The 15,718-nt window shown below is 35.5% G+C and overlaps 1 protein-coding gene across 2 annotated transcripts in view; it reads right to left on the reverse strand.

Annotated features, from left to right (window-relative positions):
• Window positions 1-15,718, reverse strand: part of ODF2L (outer dense fiber of sperm tails 2 like) — a 312,052-nt gene that overhangs the window by 4,942 nt on the left and 291,392 nt on the right. Inside the window, exons 14-20 of one of the 2 annotated variants that reach the window (XM_034653816.1) lie at window positions 14,210-14,319; window positions 12,921-13,056; window positions 7,548-7,658; window positions 5,856-5,960; window positions 3,616-3,774; window positions 2,191-2,276; window positions 1,946-2,108 (exon numbers count right to left, since the gene is read on the reverse strand). In XM_034653816.1, coding sequence (XP_034509707.1) covers window positions 1,946-2,108; window positions 2,191-2,276; window positions 3,616-3,774; window positions 5,856-5,960; window positions 7,548-7,658; window positions 12,921-13,056; window positions 14,210-14,319 — 870 coding nt within the window. The remainder of the gene's footprint in view (window positions 1-1,945; window positions 2,109-2,190; window positions 2,277-3,615; window positions 3,775-5,855; window positions 5,961-7,547; window positions 7,659-12,920; window positions 13,057-14,209; window positions 14,320-15,718) is intronic. The other variant, XM_034653817.1, reaches the window with a different exon arrangement.

Raw genomic sequence — 15,718 nt, forward strand, 5'->3', positions numbered from 1 at the left:
TTGACAGTGTCATCAGTGTGGACAATGGTGATGAGGCAGTGATGGCACTCCTCACCTGGCAGGAACTAGAGACAGCCCCATATTCCAGTGCAACGGGACAGAGAAGAAGGCAGACACATCTCTGGGGACTCTCAACGCTTCTGAGAAGGAATCTGAGAACACTTAGTGTTTCCAAAGTCCACTTAGGCTGAACCCAGGATGAAGTCATTTCTTTTCCTCCCAAAGGTTGATGGAGCTGAGAAATCTGGATTACATTTCTATCACTGACAATACGTTTTACTACTTAGCTTTTATTCGAGGATGTATCTTTCAAAGTAAATTTAAATTGATTTCCCAGAGTTAAAAAAATATGTATATATGGTCATATATATGTATATGACACTTGTGATATAAGAGTGACACTGCAGGGATATCAGGTTTTATCTAATGTGGAACTGCCATTAACATGCTTGAGAAAGACATGGGTGGAAGAGAGTTTAGAGGGAAAGATCCAGAAATTAGGTAATGGACATGTTAAGTTTGAAATGCCTATGTTAAGTGGAGATATCAAGTAAGTAGCAAAATATCTTAGCCTAGATTTCAGGAGAGAGAGAAGTCTGGAGTGGAAATATACATCTGAGAGTCATCATGGTATAGACAATCGCTCTTTAGCATCATTCAGTGTGATGAGGAAACTCATCATCCCCATTTCACTAAGAAACTAGAGTTTAGAGAAGTGATTCACTCTGGGTCAGGGTGTAATGTGTCAGAGCCAGAATGCAAATCCAGCTCCTGTTGGGACTCCAAAGCCCACCTTAAGTCCTTTCAAGATTACGTTTTCAAGTCATTTGATAAATTAATCTGTTCTCCTGTGTCATTTCCCATCACCCCCACGTTAAACTAACAATGTCCTCCGGTGTACCTTGTACCCTCCCTCTGTTTAGCATCAACAGGCTGCATGACATTTGTCTGTTCACATATTATCTTCCCACTGGACTACAATTGTCCTGAGAGCTGAGGCCAGGTCTGTTGGAGGAGGTCATCGAAAAGACGTGACCTCCAGGTGACCCACAAGCTGGACCTGGGCAACTGGAAGCTCCCTACCCTCTCCCCTGTCCTTTAGATATGTGTTCTGCTTTCCTCCCCTGCTCCCAGAAGCCACTCCAAGTAAAGAGCCTTGAGAAAGGAATGTGGTGTTGAGGCTATTTGGGCTGGGTGCATGACTGAACCTAGTTAAGGCCCTCTATATAAACTTTAAAGATTCTGTCAGGTGTAGAAATCTACTCATCTTGTGGCCATCAGGACAACTCCTGTGTTCCATTGCTTATTAAACCTGTCACCTTCCAACCTGGAGTGGTTTGCCTCTTTCTACCATTTCTCCCTGCCCTCTGCATACAGGTTTCCCATAACACCAAGGAAACTGCTGAGGAGCTTGTGAACTAACAAGGTCTTATTCATCTTTGTATCTCAAATACTAGCCGAGTGCCTGACACACAGTGAGATGTGTATTAAATGCTAACCAAATGGATTTAACTGGAATTTAATTCTTGAATGTACTTATATAACAATATTGGCCAAAAGAAAAGGGAGTTGAGCTCTACAGCCCACCAGATCCTGATCAAAACCAAAATGCCCAACAATTTGCATAATTGCTTTGGTTTTATTAAAAAAACAAATAAAAAAAATAAAATAAAAAAAAGGAGGGGGGAGCTCCTTCCATGTCTTCCATCTCTGCCCTTTACCCCGCCACATCATCATTTACCTACTGAAGTAACTTACCAGGAATACAGCTGTTTAGTTCCAAAAGGGAAAAGTAGGTAAAAAACAAAAATGTAATTGCTCTCTTTACCCTGTCATCAGGATAAAAACAATAACTGTAGGTTTGGTAAGATGAGATATTGTCTGTTTAAAAAGACGACTCTTTGGTAAACTAATTAAAAAGTTTCTAAATAAAGGCCATCTGTACCTTTTGTCTTCCTTCTTCTAAAGCAGCTTCCAGCTGTCTGGCCAACGCCATATATTCTGCAGATTTCTCTTTAAACTTAAGATTGCTATGCTTAAGACATTCTTCTTGGTTTGCCAGCTTCTTTTCAAGCTCTTTATTTTCTGCATCCATCTGTTCTAATTTTCTTTTTACAGAAAACATATATTTTAAAATTATAGTGTGTAGAGAAAAATGTAACACCCATTTTAAGTCAATTTAATACTTACTGTTTCAGGTTTTCACACTTCAACTGAATAAGATAATTTTCCTCTTCCAGAGAAAGCTTTCTCAGAAGATTATGGTTTGCATCAACCTAAAAGGGGAAAAATAAAGTTTTCTTGGTTATTTTCTTTATAACCAACTTCCAAAGAAATCTATATACTATGTTGTTAGAATAATCATAAAAAACAAGAGGATACAAATATTATTATTACTCCTACACAGAGAGACACAGAGAAATATTACATTGTTAAGACACAAGCTCTTATGTTCCTGGTTAATTTTAAAAACACTAACTGCCTCATGAAAAATCACCTACTAAAGATTTACCTGAAAGATGGCAATTAATACATTCTGAACAATGCTTTCTTGCAAAAGGACATTTATTTTATTAACGTTTATTTTATAAGTAAATTTGAAGACTAAACAGTATTAATCTCCTATTGTTGGGTATTTAGGTACTCTTACAATTTCTTGTTTTACCTAAAGATAGTGATTGATAATTGACTATCTATGAAGCTGTAACTACAAGTAAAAACCATATTTGTGAGAAACAAAATAAAACAAGGAAATCAACCAAAGACAATTTGCTGATACCAAGACAGAATATTCTTCCCATTGTTTCAAAACTTACATTTATCTTAAGAAGCTTTGAAAATAAAATTTCTCATAATTTAATTAATAATTTAGGTTATCTTCACAGATTTGACATTTTCCTAAAAAAATCTCTTCTCAGAAATTTAAATTTAGCAAAATTTTGTTTGCATGCCTTTTAAAAACAGGATGCATTTCAAAATTAAAATCCAGATTACATTTGGTAGACAGGGTATTGTTCCTAAAATTGTTTTGCAAATAAGCAAAAACACTTGCTACCTCCTTGCACATGCATCTTTGAAAAAAATAATTAAAGAAATATTTATTAAGCACTAACTCTGTGCTAGGCATTGAATTAGGAGGTGGCTATGTGGTGACTAACTGGGCACCCATGATCTCTGTTCTGATAGAGTACAAAAGTATATGTTGGCAAAAAAATAATTAAGAATAATCCAAATGAACTTGATTCATAATTCTAATTAAAATAAATTGCAATTTTTGTAAGGTAGATTATAGTACTTTAGCATATCCTGATGCCAAAAAATATATATGTAAACATAGCATAGCTCCTCTCATACTATTACCATGTTCTGAAATACCTAAATATAGATTTGTATGAATAAACTAAAATGAGCAATTTTAGCTACCAATTTTTCACGGTAAAATACTAAAAGAATAGCTTGCAGAATATTACAGTATCTGCAATAAACTGATAAACTGATGGAGATGGGAGTAAAAAAAAAAAAAAAATCAACCCGACATGAGTGCCCTCAACTGGTGAAATCATTCCAAAGTTCCCTTTAACATAGCTAGTAGAAAGCAGAAAGCCGGCGGGACACCTGGCCCTGAAGCTCCCTAACAGTGTGCGCCTGGTCCGCACATTTCCCCTTGCAGTGCTGCAGCCTCTCCTGACACTCGTGAAGCTTCCGTTCCGCCGCCGTCAACGAATCGCGCACGTGCTCTAACTCCTGCAGATGAGACTCCATCTGGCCTCTCATCTGAGTTGTAGCATTAGGGAAATAAGTGCAAGGTCACACATTAAGCATTAATGTTTTTACTATCTTAAATACTACATATGCTCATAATGTAATAAGTATTTTAGGAATAATGGTTATAAACAAACGAAAAGATTCAACCAAATACATATGAATAAAAATTAAGTTAGACTCTGCTAACAAGAACACGTACCTCAAAAGTGGGCTGTACTTTGGTTTGAAAAAGTTTGTTGAGTCACTAATAATAACCATTAGAATTAAAATTTTAAAAATAGTTTTAAAAAAAGTTTGTTGAGTAAATGCATACAGTTATATTAGCCTACAGGGAGAATGTTTAACCTACTTAGGAAAGCAAACTTTTTGAATCCTGTCATTTACCTTCAAGCATAGTTACTACTAGTAAAGCTGGTATGGTCATTTGCTACTGCCCACCCATCAGGCTAAAGTAATTGTCACTTTGTCATTCAATCTTGTAATTAATATTTCAATTAGAACAGCCTTCCTGCACTCATCTTAGTCCAGATTGGTGGGGTTTACTGTGCATTATGTCAAGATAGCTCATATCATCAGTCCTCAGTAGACTGCCATTTCATCACTAATACTATGAGCAAGTTTCTCTAATTTTATCTACATTTTATCTATTTATTTATTATCTATTTTTATCTATTATTTGTTATTTATCTATTTATTAATTTTATCTACATTTTATCTACATTCTCTAATTTTATCTACATATCTTTGGCCACTGCAGTACCTCACCGCGGCACTTTTGTGGAGATGTGACAAGAAGCAACCCTAGAAATGCTTACATGATTAATTAAGAAAAAATAACCAAACATATGGCATTTAAAATGTTTATAGGGAGGAAAATACAAGAGCCAGAGTCTTTCCCTGAGACAGGGAACACTTAGAGCTACTGTGCATTCTGGATCACAAAAGATAAAACGAAAACAAAGCATACCTCTGGGTCCCCAAACATCTAAGGGCCCATGAGAAAACCAGGAGACTTATCAGTGGAAAAGGAAAAATTCCATATTAAAAAATGACTTTTCTGGTTTAATACCAGTTAGAAGACATTGTGACTCGCGGTATCTGAAAATCACAGGCTTCTGCCCCATCGGCCTCCTGAACAGGTTTTTTAATAGACTTTTATTTACATTGCTGCTTAGCAAAAAAGACAACCTTTGTGGTGGTACATCTCGTGAGAGAGACACACCAGGACACATGCAATGCTAGACATGCTGCTAAAAATAGGTGAAAAGTAACTCTAAGAAAGGAGTAAGTTGCATGTTTGGTGGGCTATCTTTATCTCTGTTTAACCAGCAGAATGCCTGCTCTGGCTGACCTCTTCTTCACACTGTGCCTCACTCAGACTTCTCAATCCCAAGATGTGGGGGCAACCCAGAGACAGTCACCTTATTACACTCAGTTGGAAGTGACTGGTAACATCCCATGACCTCTCCAGCCGGCAGTCAGTGTCCTACGACTTTCACTGCTTCCTTACCAAAACAACATGAGAAGACCCAAAGAGGGATGCGGTTTCATTTAAAAAGTTAAAAATATTCACAAAAACATCATCACTTGCCAACACTGGCCTTCCCCTCATTCTGTTGCAATGGGGTGATAAAAGGGAAATGATGTTTTTTTAAATATTACTTTTCTTCCAAAAAGCATTTAGCAGAGAACTTTTACTTTGCCTTTTAGACACAAAAGATTTAGTATCAAAACCAAAAAGGTGGGATTAAAAATGAAAGATATTCAAGTTTCCATACTTATGGCTGATGGAGCCAGTGATAAGTGATAACCAGTTTTTTGAGATATGTGAGTCTGCTCTTGTATTAGAAAAATCAAACATTTATTCTATTTCCCAAATATTAGGAAAAAGTAAAAAAAACATTCATACAAACAAACATTTCAAGCCTGGAAGAAACATTACCTCCTTAGAAAACAAACTCCTACAGAGATTTAAAACAGATAATTCCTAGGTCAAAACTAGAGAAAATGACCACAATGAAAGAATAGTATAATATTTTAAAGTACAAAACATATAAATTTTATTTTATTGCTTAAAACATCAAACTCACCTTCTCTAATTTTTTATTTTTGTTTTTTGTAATTAGGTTATTTTCACGTAGCAAATTTTCACATCTGCTTTTCACCATTTCAGCTGCTTCTTGCAACTTTTGTATCTGAAAATAAATTATGAGAGTAACATTTTATTAAAACCATAATGTAAATTAAAAAACTAAACACGTGAATTCATATTTTTAAACAAATCATTATTCCCCTATCAACACCCTCAGTATCTTTATCTAATGTTACTCCTACTTTAATATAAGAATCAGTGCTCTACTCCAATCCACAATTCTTTTATGATTTACCTGTCTTTTCCCATCAATACTTCTCGACTCTCCCCTTGAGCCTGAATATTAGAGAGATTTTTATTTGCAGGTCAATGTCATTTTAAAGAATCAAAAAAAAAAAAGAATCTGAGACTAAGGAGTAACTGAAATATGCTGACGTACGTACAAGTGCAGATTTGGGAAAAGTCAGATTTATTACAACAAAATAAATTAAATTTTTGTTTAAAAAATAAAACCTCTGTTCCAAACTAGCTCCCATACCAATTACTTTACACTTAAACAAAACAATGCTCAAAAAAAAAAAAAAAAAAAAAATCTGAGGCGTTTCCACAAAGCCCAGAGCCTAGAACATGCACATTATTCTTTTTTTTTTTTTAAAGATTTATTTATTTATTTATTTATTTGACAGAGATAGAGACAGCCAGCGAGAGAGGGAACACAAGCAGGGGGAGTGGGAGAGGAAGAAGCAGGCTCATAGCAGAAGAGCCTGATGTGGGGCTCGATCCCACAACACCGGGATCACGCCCTGAGCTGAAGGCAGACGCTTAACCGCTGTGCCACACAGGTGCCCCCATGCACATTATTCTTGCTGAGGGATTAAACGCAAATGCCCCACTGGAGGACCCAGCTGACATTCTCAGTAACAGCCCCACAGTCCACCACAGCCTCAATCCTACCTCTGGCAAGCTCTGCATGACTGCAGGATTCCTACTGGATGTCTTGACTCCATCTTCCCATCGAAACATCCAGATGAACTTTCTTCCTACTTATTGACAGAATGCCCTCCTTTTTTACCTTTAGTTCATTATTTTTAATTCAAATGCTCTCTCTTCCAGTAAAACCCAGCTCTTTATTGACCAGTTTGTTACCATCATTAAGCACCTGCATAAGTCCCATCTTTCTCATAAAATTTTTCTTGAATACTAGGTTTCCAAAACATAAGGTTTTCTATAAATTGCCATCAAACACAGCTCTATTCCATACATATTTTCAAAATTCTTTTCCAGGTCTTTCATGTGAGTAAATCAGCATTTTATTTATCGGGAAAGAGGGAGTACAGAGTTTTAATGACCCTAGAAGGGAGTCATTACTCTAAATCAATACCAATAAATATATAAGATGAAAATATAACTAAGTTTAACATGATTATACATAAGATTTACATTACACCTACATAATTAACTTTAGATCTACTTTTAGGAGTAGCCAATACATACACAGTCAATGTTTGAATCAGGAATCAGCAGAAATCATCTACTTATAAAAATATGTGGGACCTTAAGAAACATATGGGACATATATTCTATCACAAAATAATAGCTCTTTCTTCAATTCTGCTTATTTATATCACAAAAAAATACAGTGTTTTAAATTGCCTACAGAATTTAACATTAAAATAAGTGCAATAATCACCTGAGTTTTATATACTTCAGTAAGGGTTTTCTGTTGTTTTTCTATTTCTTGCAATTCTAAAAGTTCATTTTCAACAGAAACAACCTCATCCTTCAAAGCATCAAGTGTAGTCTAGCAAGGAAAATATAAATAGATTGTATAAATCATTAGAATCATTTATACTCCAGGGCTAGGATTATAAAAATATAACTCATTTATCAAAAGCTTAATAATCATTTTTATTGCATATAATTACCACTTAAATTTAAGAATTTTCAAAAGCCAGTAATACTCATTAATAACTATAATAAGACTTATGTAAGACATATATTTTTAAAACTTTTAAAATTTTCTGACAAAGAAAGACTTGGGAAACAGAAAGACCATGATCTTAGACAGGAAGACTCGATACTATTGACATATCAGTTTCTTCCAAATAGCTAACACTTTAAATGCAATTTCAACCAAAAGTATAATAGTTGGGAGGAGGAGGAATATGACAAAATTAATTTTAAAACTCATATGGAAAAATAAATGGGAAAGACTAATATAATTCTGAAAGGAATATTAAGGTAGAGAATCTCAGTACTTATTAGATATTAAGATGTATAAAGAATTAAAATTTTTAAGATACCAACATAAAAATATAGAAGTCAATGGAACAGCAACAGAAAAATACACTAAAATTATATTTAGTATATGATAAAGGTTGAATTTTTTAATCAATGAGGAAAATATGGATCACTAAATAATGGTAATAAGACAACTATTTAACTATTAGAAAGAAAATAGATGAACTACTTGCCTTCACCCAACATTATTTTTATATTAATTTATATTTTAAAAATAAAGTTTTAAAATTTTTCACAAAAGATCCAGCTAAAATTTTGATTTTAGGATAGCAAAACCCCTACTAAGTATAAAATCAAAAGAAGATATCAAGTACTGTAAGGGTTTGGGATTTTACCCTCTAAGTTGACAAGTTAGCCTGGAACAGTTTCCTGCATGCTAGCAGAAGACGTGAGACTCCTGGGTCAAGACACAAAACTTGATTACAGCAAGAGCAGTAGCCAGACGTCAGATTTGCATTGGTCTCCTAAGCCCCAGCTCCCCCAGGGTGACTCAGTGAGGGTCAGATACACCCGCACGCGCAAGGGGATGCACTACAGAAAAGCAACCCCGAGTTTAGGGAACCCAGATCTCTCATAACAGGCAGTAAGCATGTCTACCCTTTGGTAAAAAAAACATGGCTATCTTCCAAGGATGCTCACTAAACAAACATCCTTGAAAAGATAGTCTGGTTTGCAGGCAGTCAGCTCTTCTACTTATAAGACGCACAGAATTTTGTTAAAACTTTTTTTAAAAGATTTTATTTATTTATTTGACAGAGACAGCCAGCGAGAGAGGGAACACAAGCAGGGGGAGTGGGAGAGGAAGAAGCAGGCTCCCAGCGGAGAAGCCTGATGTGGGGCTCGATCCCGGGACTCCGGGATCACACACTGAGCCGAAGGCAGACTCTTAACGACTGCACCACCCAGGCGCCCCAGAATTCTGTTAAATTCTTAACAGAAGCCATAAAAGGAAAAAAAATATATCCATACACACATGTAAACAGATCTCTCCAAATTTCATTGCCCCCTCAAAAATTTAAGAGACAAACAAATCTAAAAGAAGAGTAATAAATTATGACAAAAGATTAATAGCCTTAATACAGGGTTCTTACATATTAATTAGAAAAAAGACATATAAAGGATAACGAATAGGTAATTCATAAAGGCAGAAATGTACATAATTGACAAATACATGAAAAAATATGTTTCCTAGTTACTGAAAAATGCTCTAGACCCTGGATACTCTTCTCTTAATGAACAAAAGAACCAAACAATCCCTTCCTTCATGGGGCTTATGTACTCCACATCTAGACAGACAAAAAGGGAATAGATGAACAAAAAAAGAATATGAAGTAAAACATCATACAAAAAAGCAGGATAGGAATGACACGTTGGGGATGGGCCAGGGCGGCCTTCTGAGAAAAGGGACTTTTGAGCAAACACTGAAAGGAAGTGTGGCTCTTTGAGGGAAGAGAATTCCCGCAGAGAAAGGCAACTGGGGGACAAGCCCTGGCCAGTTACGGGAAAAACAGCAAGGCCAATGTGGCAGGAAGGGAGAAAACAAGGGGAGAATGGAAGGAGATGAGGTCAGACAAGTACTGGAAAGCCAGATGGAATAATGCTTTGTAGGTGTTTATTCACCAGATATCACTGGAGGGCTTTGGGTGGAGCAGTGACATGGTCTGACTTACATTTTTATGGGAACTATGCTACTGCCACACGGAAAGCTGACTGCAGCAGCAAGGGCAGACGCAAAGGGGGTCAGGAGGTCACTGTAACTATGAGAGATGGTGGCGGCTTAAAACAGGACAACAGCAGCAGTGCTGGGGAGAGGCGGTCAAATCATACATCTGTGTGAAGTAGATCTGCTGACAGACTGGAAGCAGGTGGGAGAGAAAGGAGTCAAGGATGACACCAGGTGAAAGGACAGACGATTGCCATTAACTGAGATGTGGACAACTGTAGGATTGTATTAAAATACAGGAGCTCTATTTTAAACATGCTAACTTTGAGAAACCTATTAAACATCCAAGTGGAGATTTCAAGTAGGCAGTAGAAGATATGTCTGGAATTCAGGGGCAAGATCTAGGCTACAGATATAAACTTGAGAGCCCACAGGATATAGATGGTACTTAAAGCCCCAACAGATGAGATCACCTATCAAATTTGGAGCGATTTGTTTTTTAAAATTGTCCAGTACTGGAAAAAATATAGGGACCCATATGTGGGTAATTGGAAATATATAATATCAACACTTAAAATGAGCCTCCCTTTTGACCATATAATTACAATCCTAGAAATTTACCCTAAGAAAACAGATAGGCAAAAAGACTCAAAGAAACTACCCACATTTTTATTTATAGTAGCAAAAAAACTGGAACTAGTCCAAAATCCCCAAAACTATATGCTAAAATAGTAACTTTGGTTTCTTTGAGTTGTGAGATTACAAGTGATTTTTAAATTTTTCCCTTTACGCTTTTCTGTTTTTTCAACTCTTTACAATGAACAAATAGAACTTATAACCATCTAAATAAACTTGCAATTTCAAGAGAAGAGGTCACTGGGTCTTAGAAGCAATATCAGCTAGATTATTTTTTCATTTGCAATGTTAAAATCTAAAATTATTCTAAAGTCATTAAAAGTAACAAAATACAACATCTAGGCAATTTTACATTGCAGAAACATATGCCAAACACATCCAAGTTTTTTCCTTAAACAAAAATCCAAAGAATGCATTAAAAATATGTTTCTGAATTATTAACAGAATATAAGATGTAAACTTTAACCCAATGATTCTTAAACCTATGTAATTTAAAATTAATTCCACTTACCATTTGATTAAAAATTAGATTTATAATTGATGACATATTATTCTAATCCTTTCTCTCTGAAGGTTATCAAGGAAATTAAGAAAATAAACATAATAAATAAAATTGCTTCCTCTTCCAAGATAAATATTTTAAGCATTCATTCAACAAATATTCATGGAGGGGCGCCTGGGTGGCACAGCGGTTAAGCGTCTGCCTTCGGCTCAGGGCGTGATCCCAGCGTGATGGGATCGAGCCCCACATCAGGCTCCTCTGCTATGAGCCTGCTTCTTCCTCTCACACTCCCCCTGCTTGTGTTCCCTCTCTCACTGGCTGTCTCTATCTCTGTCGAATAAATAAATAAAATCTTTAAAAAAAAAAAAATATTCATGGAGAGCTAAGTGTATGTCACACCTTCCCTGGGCATTCTGGGCATACAAAGATGGGAGTTTATAAGGAGAGACTCATCCTAATTGAAAAGACTTCGGGGGCAAGTAGCACTTGAGCTGAACTAAGGTAGGTCTTAGGTACTAGGAAAAATGATTCCAAACTATAAATATAGTAAAACTATAGGAAGAGATACAGGAAAACATGAGGAAATTGCAGGAAATAATGAGTATTCATATTTGGCTAAAGCCAGGATAACTAGAAGACTACATTCCCCTGTCTCCCTTGCACCTAGCTGAGGCCATGTGCCTGAATAAGTAGAAGAGTAGAGTGGTATGGAACTTACAGGAAGTCTCCCTAAGAAGAGATGAAAAAAAAGGGGAGGGGACATAACTCATCTTTTTCCCCTTGCAATCCTACCGCTTGAAATTTGGCTACAATGGCTGGAGTTCCAGCAATCATTTTGCATCATGAGGGTCATAACCTAGGAATGGCAGAGGAGAGAGGTAAAGAGAGTTGGTTCTTTGATGCCGTATCTGCTTTGAACTGCCAACTCTGGCCTTTTTACATAGATTCTTTTCTGTGTTCTATTTACTATCCTCCAAAAATAGTATTAAAGAACTGAAAATGATGTCCTCATCTTTTTTTTTTTTTAATTTATTTTTTGAGAGAAAGGAAGAGGAAGAGCACAGAGGGAGAGTGAAAGGGAGAAGCAGACTCCCTGCTGAGCAGGGAGCCCGATGTGAGGCTTGATCCCAGGACCCCTGGATCATGACCTGAGCTGAAGGTAGATGCCTAACCTACTGAACCACCCAGGTGCCTGGATGCGGTCATCTTTAATCAAGTCTCATCTAGTTGCTTGTACCTCTGATTGAGAACTCAATTTTTTTTCTCAGAAAGTATAAAAACTTCTTCCTCATTTTTTCCTCTGGTACACATACAAACCAATCACCCCTTGGATTTCATTAAGTTGGAAAATTCTTTCTGGTTATGAAGCAGCCAGGAACATACTTTCTGGTTTCAAACAGACCAGGCCTGAGGTTATATCCTATTGTAACCATGACACCTAGAAAAAAATCTTATGCATTAAAGTTAATGTAATTTTGGATGATTCAACAGCAAAAATTGAAGAATAAATTTTTTAGAAGTCAAGACAGTTATCCAACCTCATAAATCTTATTTATTTAATATTGCTGAAAACAACTTTAACATATATCTGTGTATAAAACTATAAACACTTAAAAATCTATATACAAATGTGTGTGTCTATATGTGTATATATGGATATATATTTAGCTTTAGAAGTTACATGTTATAATGATCCTCTAATATCCTCTAATGTCCTCTAAAGGGCAAAATGACACAAGATAACTATCCTAATCATGCTACCATTCCAGCTACTTCTTCTAAGTTGTCATTAGACAATATATACACATACACACAGGAATACACATTACCTTTTGTTTAAAAAAAATATTTTATTTTTAAGTACTCTCTACACCCAATGTAGAGCTCAAACTCACAACCCCGAGATCAAGAGTTGCATGCTCCACCAACTGAGCCAGCCAGCGCCCCAGAACACACATTACCTTTAATTTTGTATTCTCAAGATTCAGAGTTTCATTTTCATATTCAATTGAGTGAAGTTTTCTAAGAATTTCTTCACATGAATTTTTTCCAAGGTCTTCCACTTTCTTCAGGTCTTCCAAAAGATTTGTAACTTGCCTTTATGATATAAACAACATATTTTATAAAAGTCATAGAAATTGTCATTCCAATAATGCTTTTTTTTTTTTAAGATTTTATTTATTTATTTGACAGACAGAGACAGCAAAAGAGGGAACACAAGCAAGGGGAGTGTAAGAGGGAGAAGCAGGCTTCCTGCAGAGCAAGGAGCCCTATGTGGGGCTTGATCCCAGGACCCTGGAATCATAACCTGAGCCAAAGGCAGACGCTTAATAGCTGAGCCATCCAGGCACCCTCCAATAATGCTTTTTAAGTGTGTTTCTGAAATTATGTTGGTAGGGTACACAGTTTTAAAGTTAGTACAAGTCACAGAACAAGATGAACAGGAAGCAGTTACCTTCCAGGCTACTACCTACATAACCTTGATTAGCAATAATTACCCACTGATGATGCCAATGAAAAATTACACAACATTCTCTTTGCTATTCAGTAAAATGTCTGAACTATTCAATGGCTGTCTGTCTCTCATTTACACACATGCACATACATAGATACAATCTCAGGGCCAAGGTTAAATGAAAGGATTAAGTGAGGCAATAACCCATGTTTAGAAGCAAATTATACATGCTAGTTTACAATGATAAAACTGAAGAGAATATACAGAAAATAAAACATTTAAAAACAAATGTGCAGGGTTCATTACTGTCAGTTTATCAGTAATAAATTTCAAAGCATAAAAGATAAGCATTTTTACTCTTGATTTTCTGTTATGCAAATAAGGCACTCAAAGGAACAATAATTTTTAGGATTTTGAAAGCATTTGTGCTTTTACTGTAAGCTCTGTTATATATTCTTACTTACACCTTCTTGTTTGGTAGAGAAATATCACTTCCATTTTAAGACAAAGTAGTGTTAACATTTAACTGCAAATAATAGATGACACATTACCAATTCCAAATACTAACCTACAAAGTTTAAAATATTAACACAATGCACTTTTTAGTGGGTAATGATTGTATCGTATCTTTAGAATAGAATAAGAAAAGTGTTTAAAATTATAAATAGCAAAAATATCAAATCATATGGACAACCTCACCACATGTAACCCAGAAGAACCATGCAAACTGCTTAAAGAGGAAGGAACTGAAAACACTTCTTATTAAATGTAAAAAGATTTTAATTTTTTTCTTACTTTTGCATTGTTTCAATCTGAACTTCCAATTCAGTTTTTTCTATTACAATTTTCTCATAATGACTTTTCCAGGCATTGGAAGCTGAAATTGTTTCAGACAGCTTGGCTTCCTAAAAAATACATCAAGTACTCATCTTGTAATTGAATAACACTTTGGTTTTGTGTGGGGCTCTAAACACAAATACAACATAAACAAGGAAACACATCCTATAAAGGATGGAATTTTTGATATGGAAAATTTTAGTGTACAACTCTGAATTTAAGAAACTTTTAAAGTAAATGTTGACAATATATATTGGTATCGTTTTATATGCTCATAGTGGCAGTTCCAACACAATATTTTAAGGATGTTGATATAACTATTTTCAATGTTTCATAAATAATGAAGATAATTTCCTTCCTATTTCTTTGCATTCTATATATAGAAGATGCTAACAATCACATAAGCATCAGAGAAGAAGCCCTCTACTGATATATATAGAAGCTATCCCACAATTCCATAATTCCATAGCATTTAATAATGCAGCCTTATTTATTGTTGCTATAATGACGTCAAGCTGTTCTGTAGAGGTCACTCCCATTGACCTTCAAACACTGTTACTGTAAACAAAGAGATGAAGTAGTAGTGGCTTATCCACTTTGAATGTGAGCTCCCTGAGGTAGAGATTTTTGTCTGTTTTGTTCATTGCTAGGTAGGGCCTTGAACAATGCCTGGCATACAGAAGACGCTCAATAAACAGCTGTCAACTGAACCTACTCTTTACAAACCCACCTACTGAGCTATAGTTATGTGTCTCCCTGTCTACATTCTACAGGACGACAAACTCACTGGGAAGATAATACCCATAATTACTAACCAGAAGACCCAGAAGTAATAATGATAGCAGTTAGTATTATTGGGGGCTTCTTTCTTTCCTTCCATCATTCTTCCAGTCACAGAACAAGCATTTATTGAGCATCTACTATATGCATGACTTTTTTGGTTTACACTTTTTTACAGTAATATTGTTGATATGTTGAATAAAGCCTAGTATTCTGTTTTCATATTTTATGTAAATGAATTTTAATTTGCACAATGAAATATATATATATATATATATATGAAGCGTAAAGTTAGGCAATATACTATAATGTAAAGATATTTAGAAATTTTATCTATAAAATAAATGCTATGAAGAGAATTCAAGGTATGATATGACTATTGTGGGACTACTTCAAAAGGAGTGGTCAAGGAAGGCCCCTCTGGAGAGATGTCAATTAAAAAGATAACTGAATGATCAAAAAAGAACCAGCTATTGTGAACCCAAGAAGAACATTACAGCCAGAGATAAGAGCAAACAATAAAACTCTACGCATTAGAGGAATAGAAAGGAGGCCAACATGACAAAAATGTAGGATGGCCAGGCACTATGCTTTGACATATTTTCTCATTTATCCCTCCTTACAATCATGAGATAGGAATTCTATTATCTCCTATTTTATAGATGAGGAAACAGAACCTTAGAGAGG

The sequence above is a fragment of the Ailuropoda melanoleuca genome, chromosome 2, assembly GCF_002007445.2.
Source record: "Ailuropoda melanoleuca isolate Jingjing chromosome 2, ASM200744v2, whole genome shotgun sequence".
NCBI classification, from domain to species: domain Eukaryota; kingdom Metazoa; phylum Chordata; class Mammalia; order Carnivora; family Ursidae; genus Ailuropoda; species Ailuropoda melanoleuca.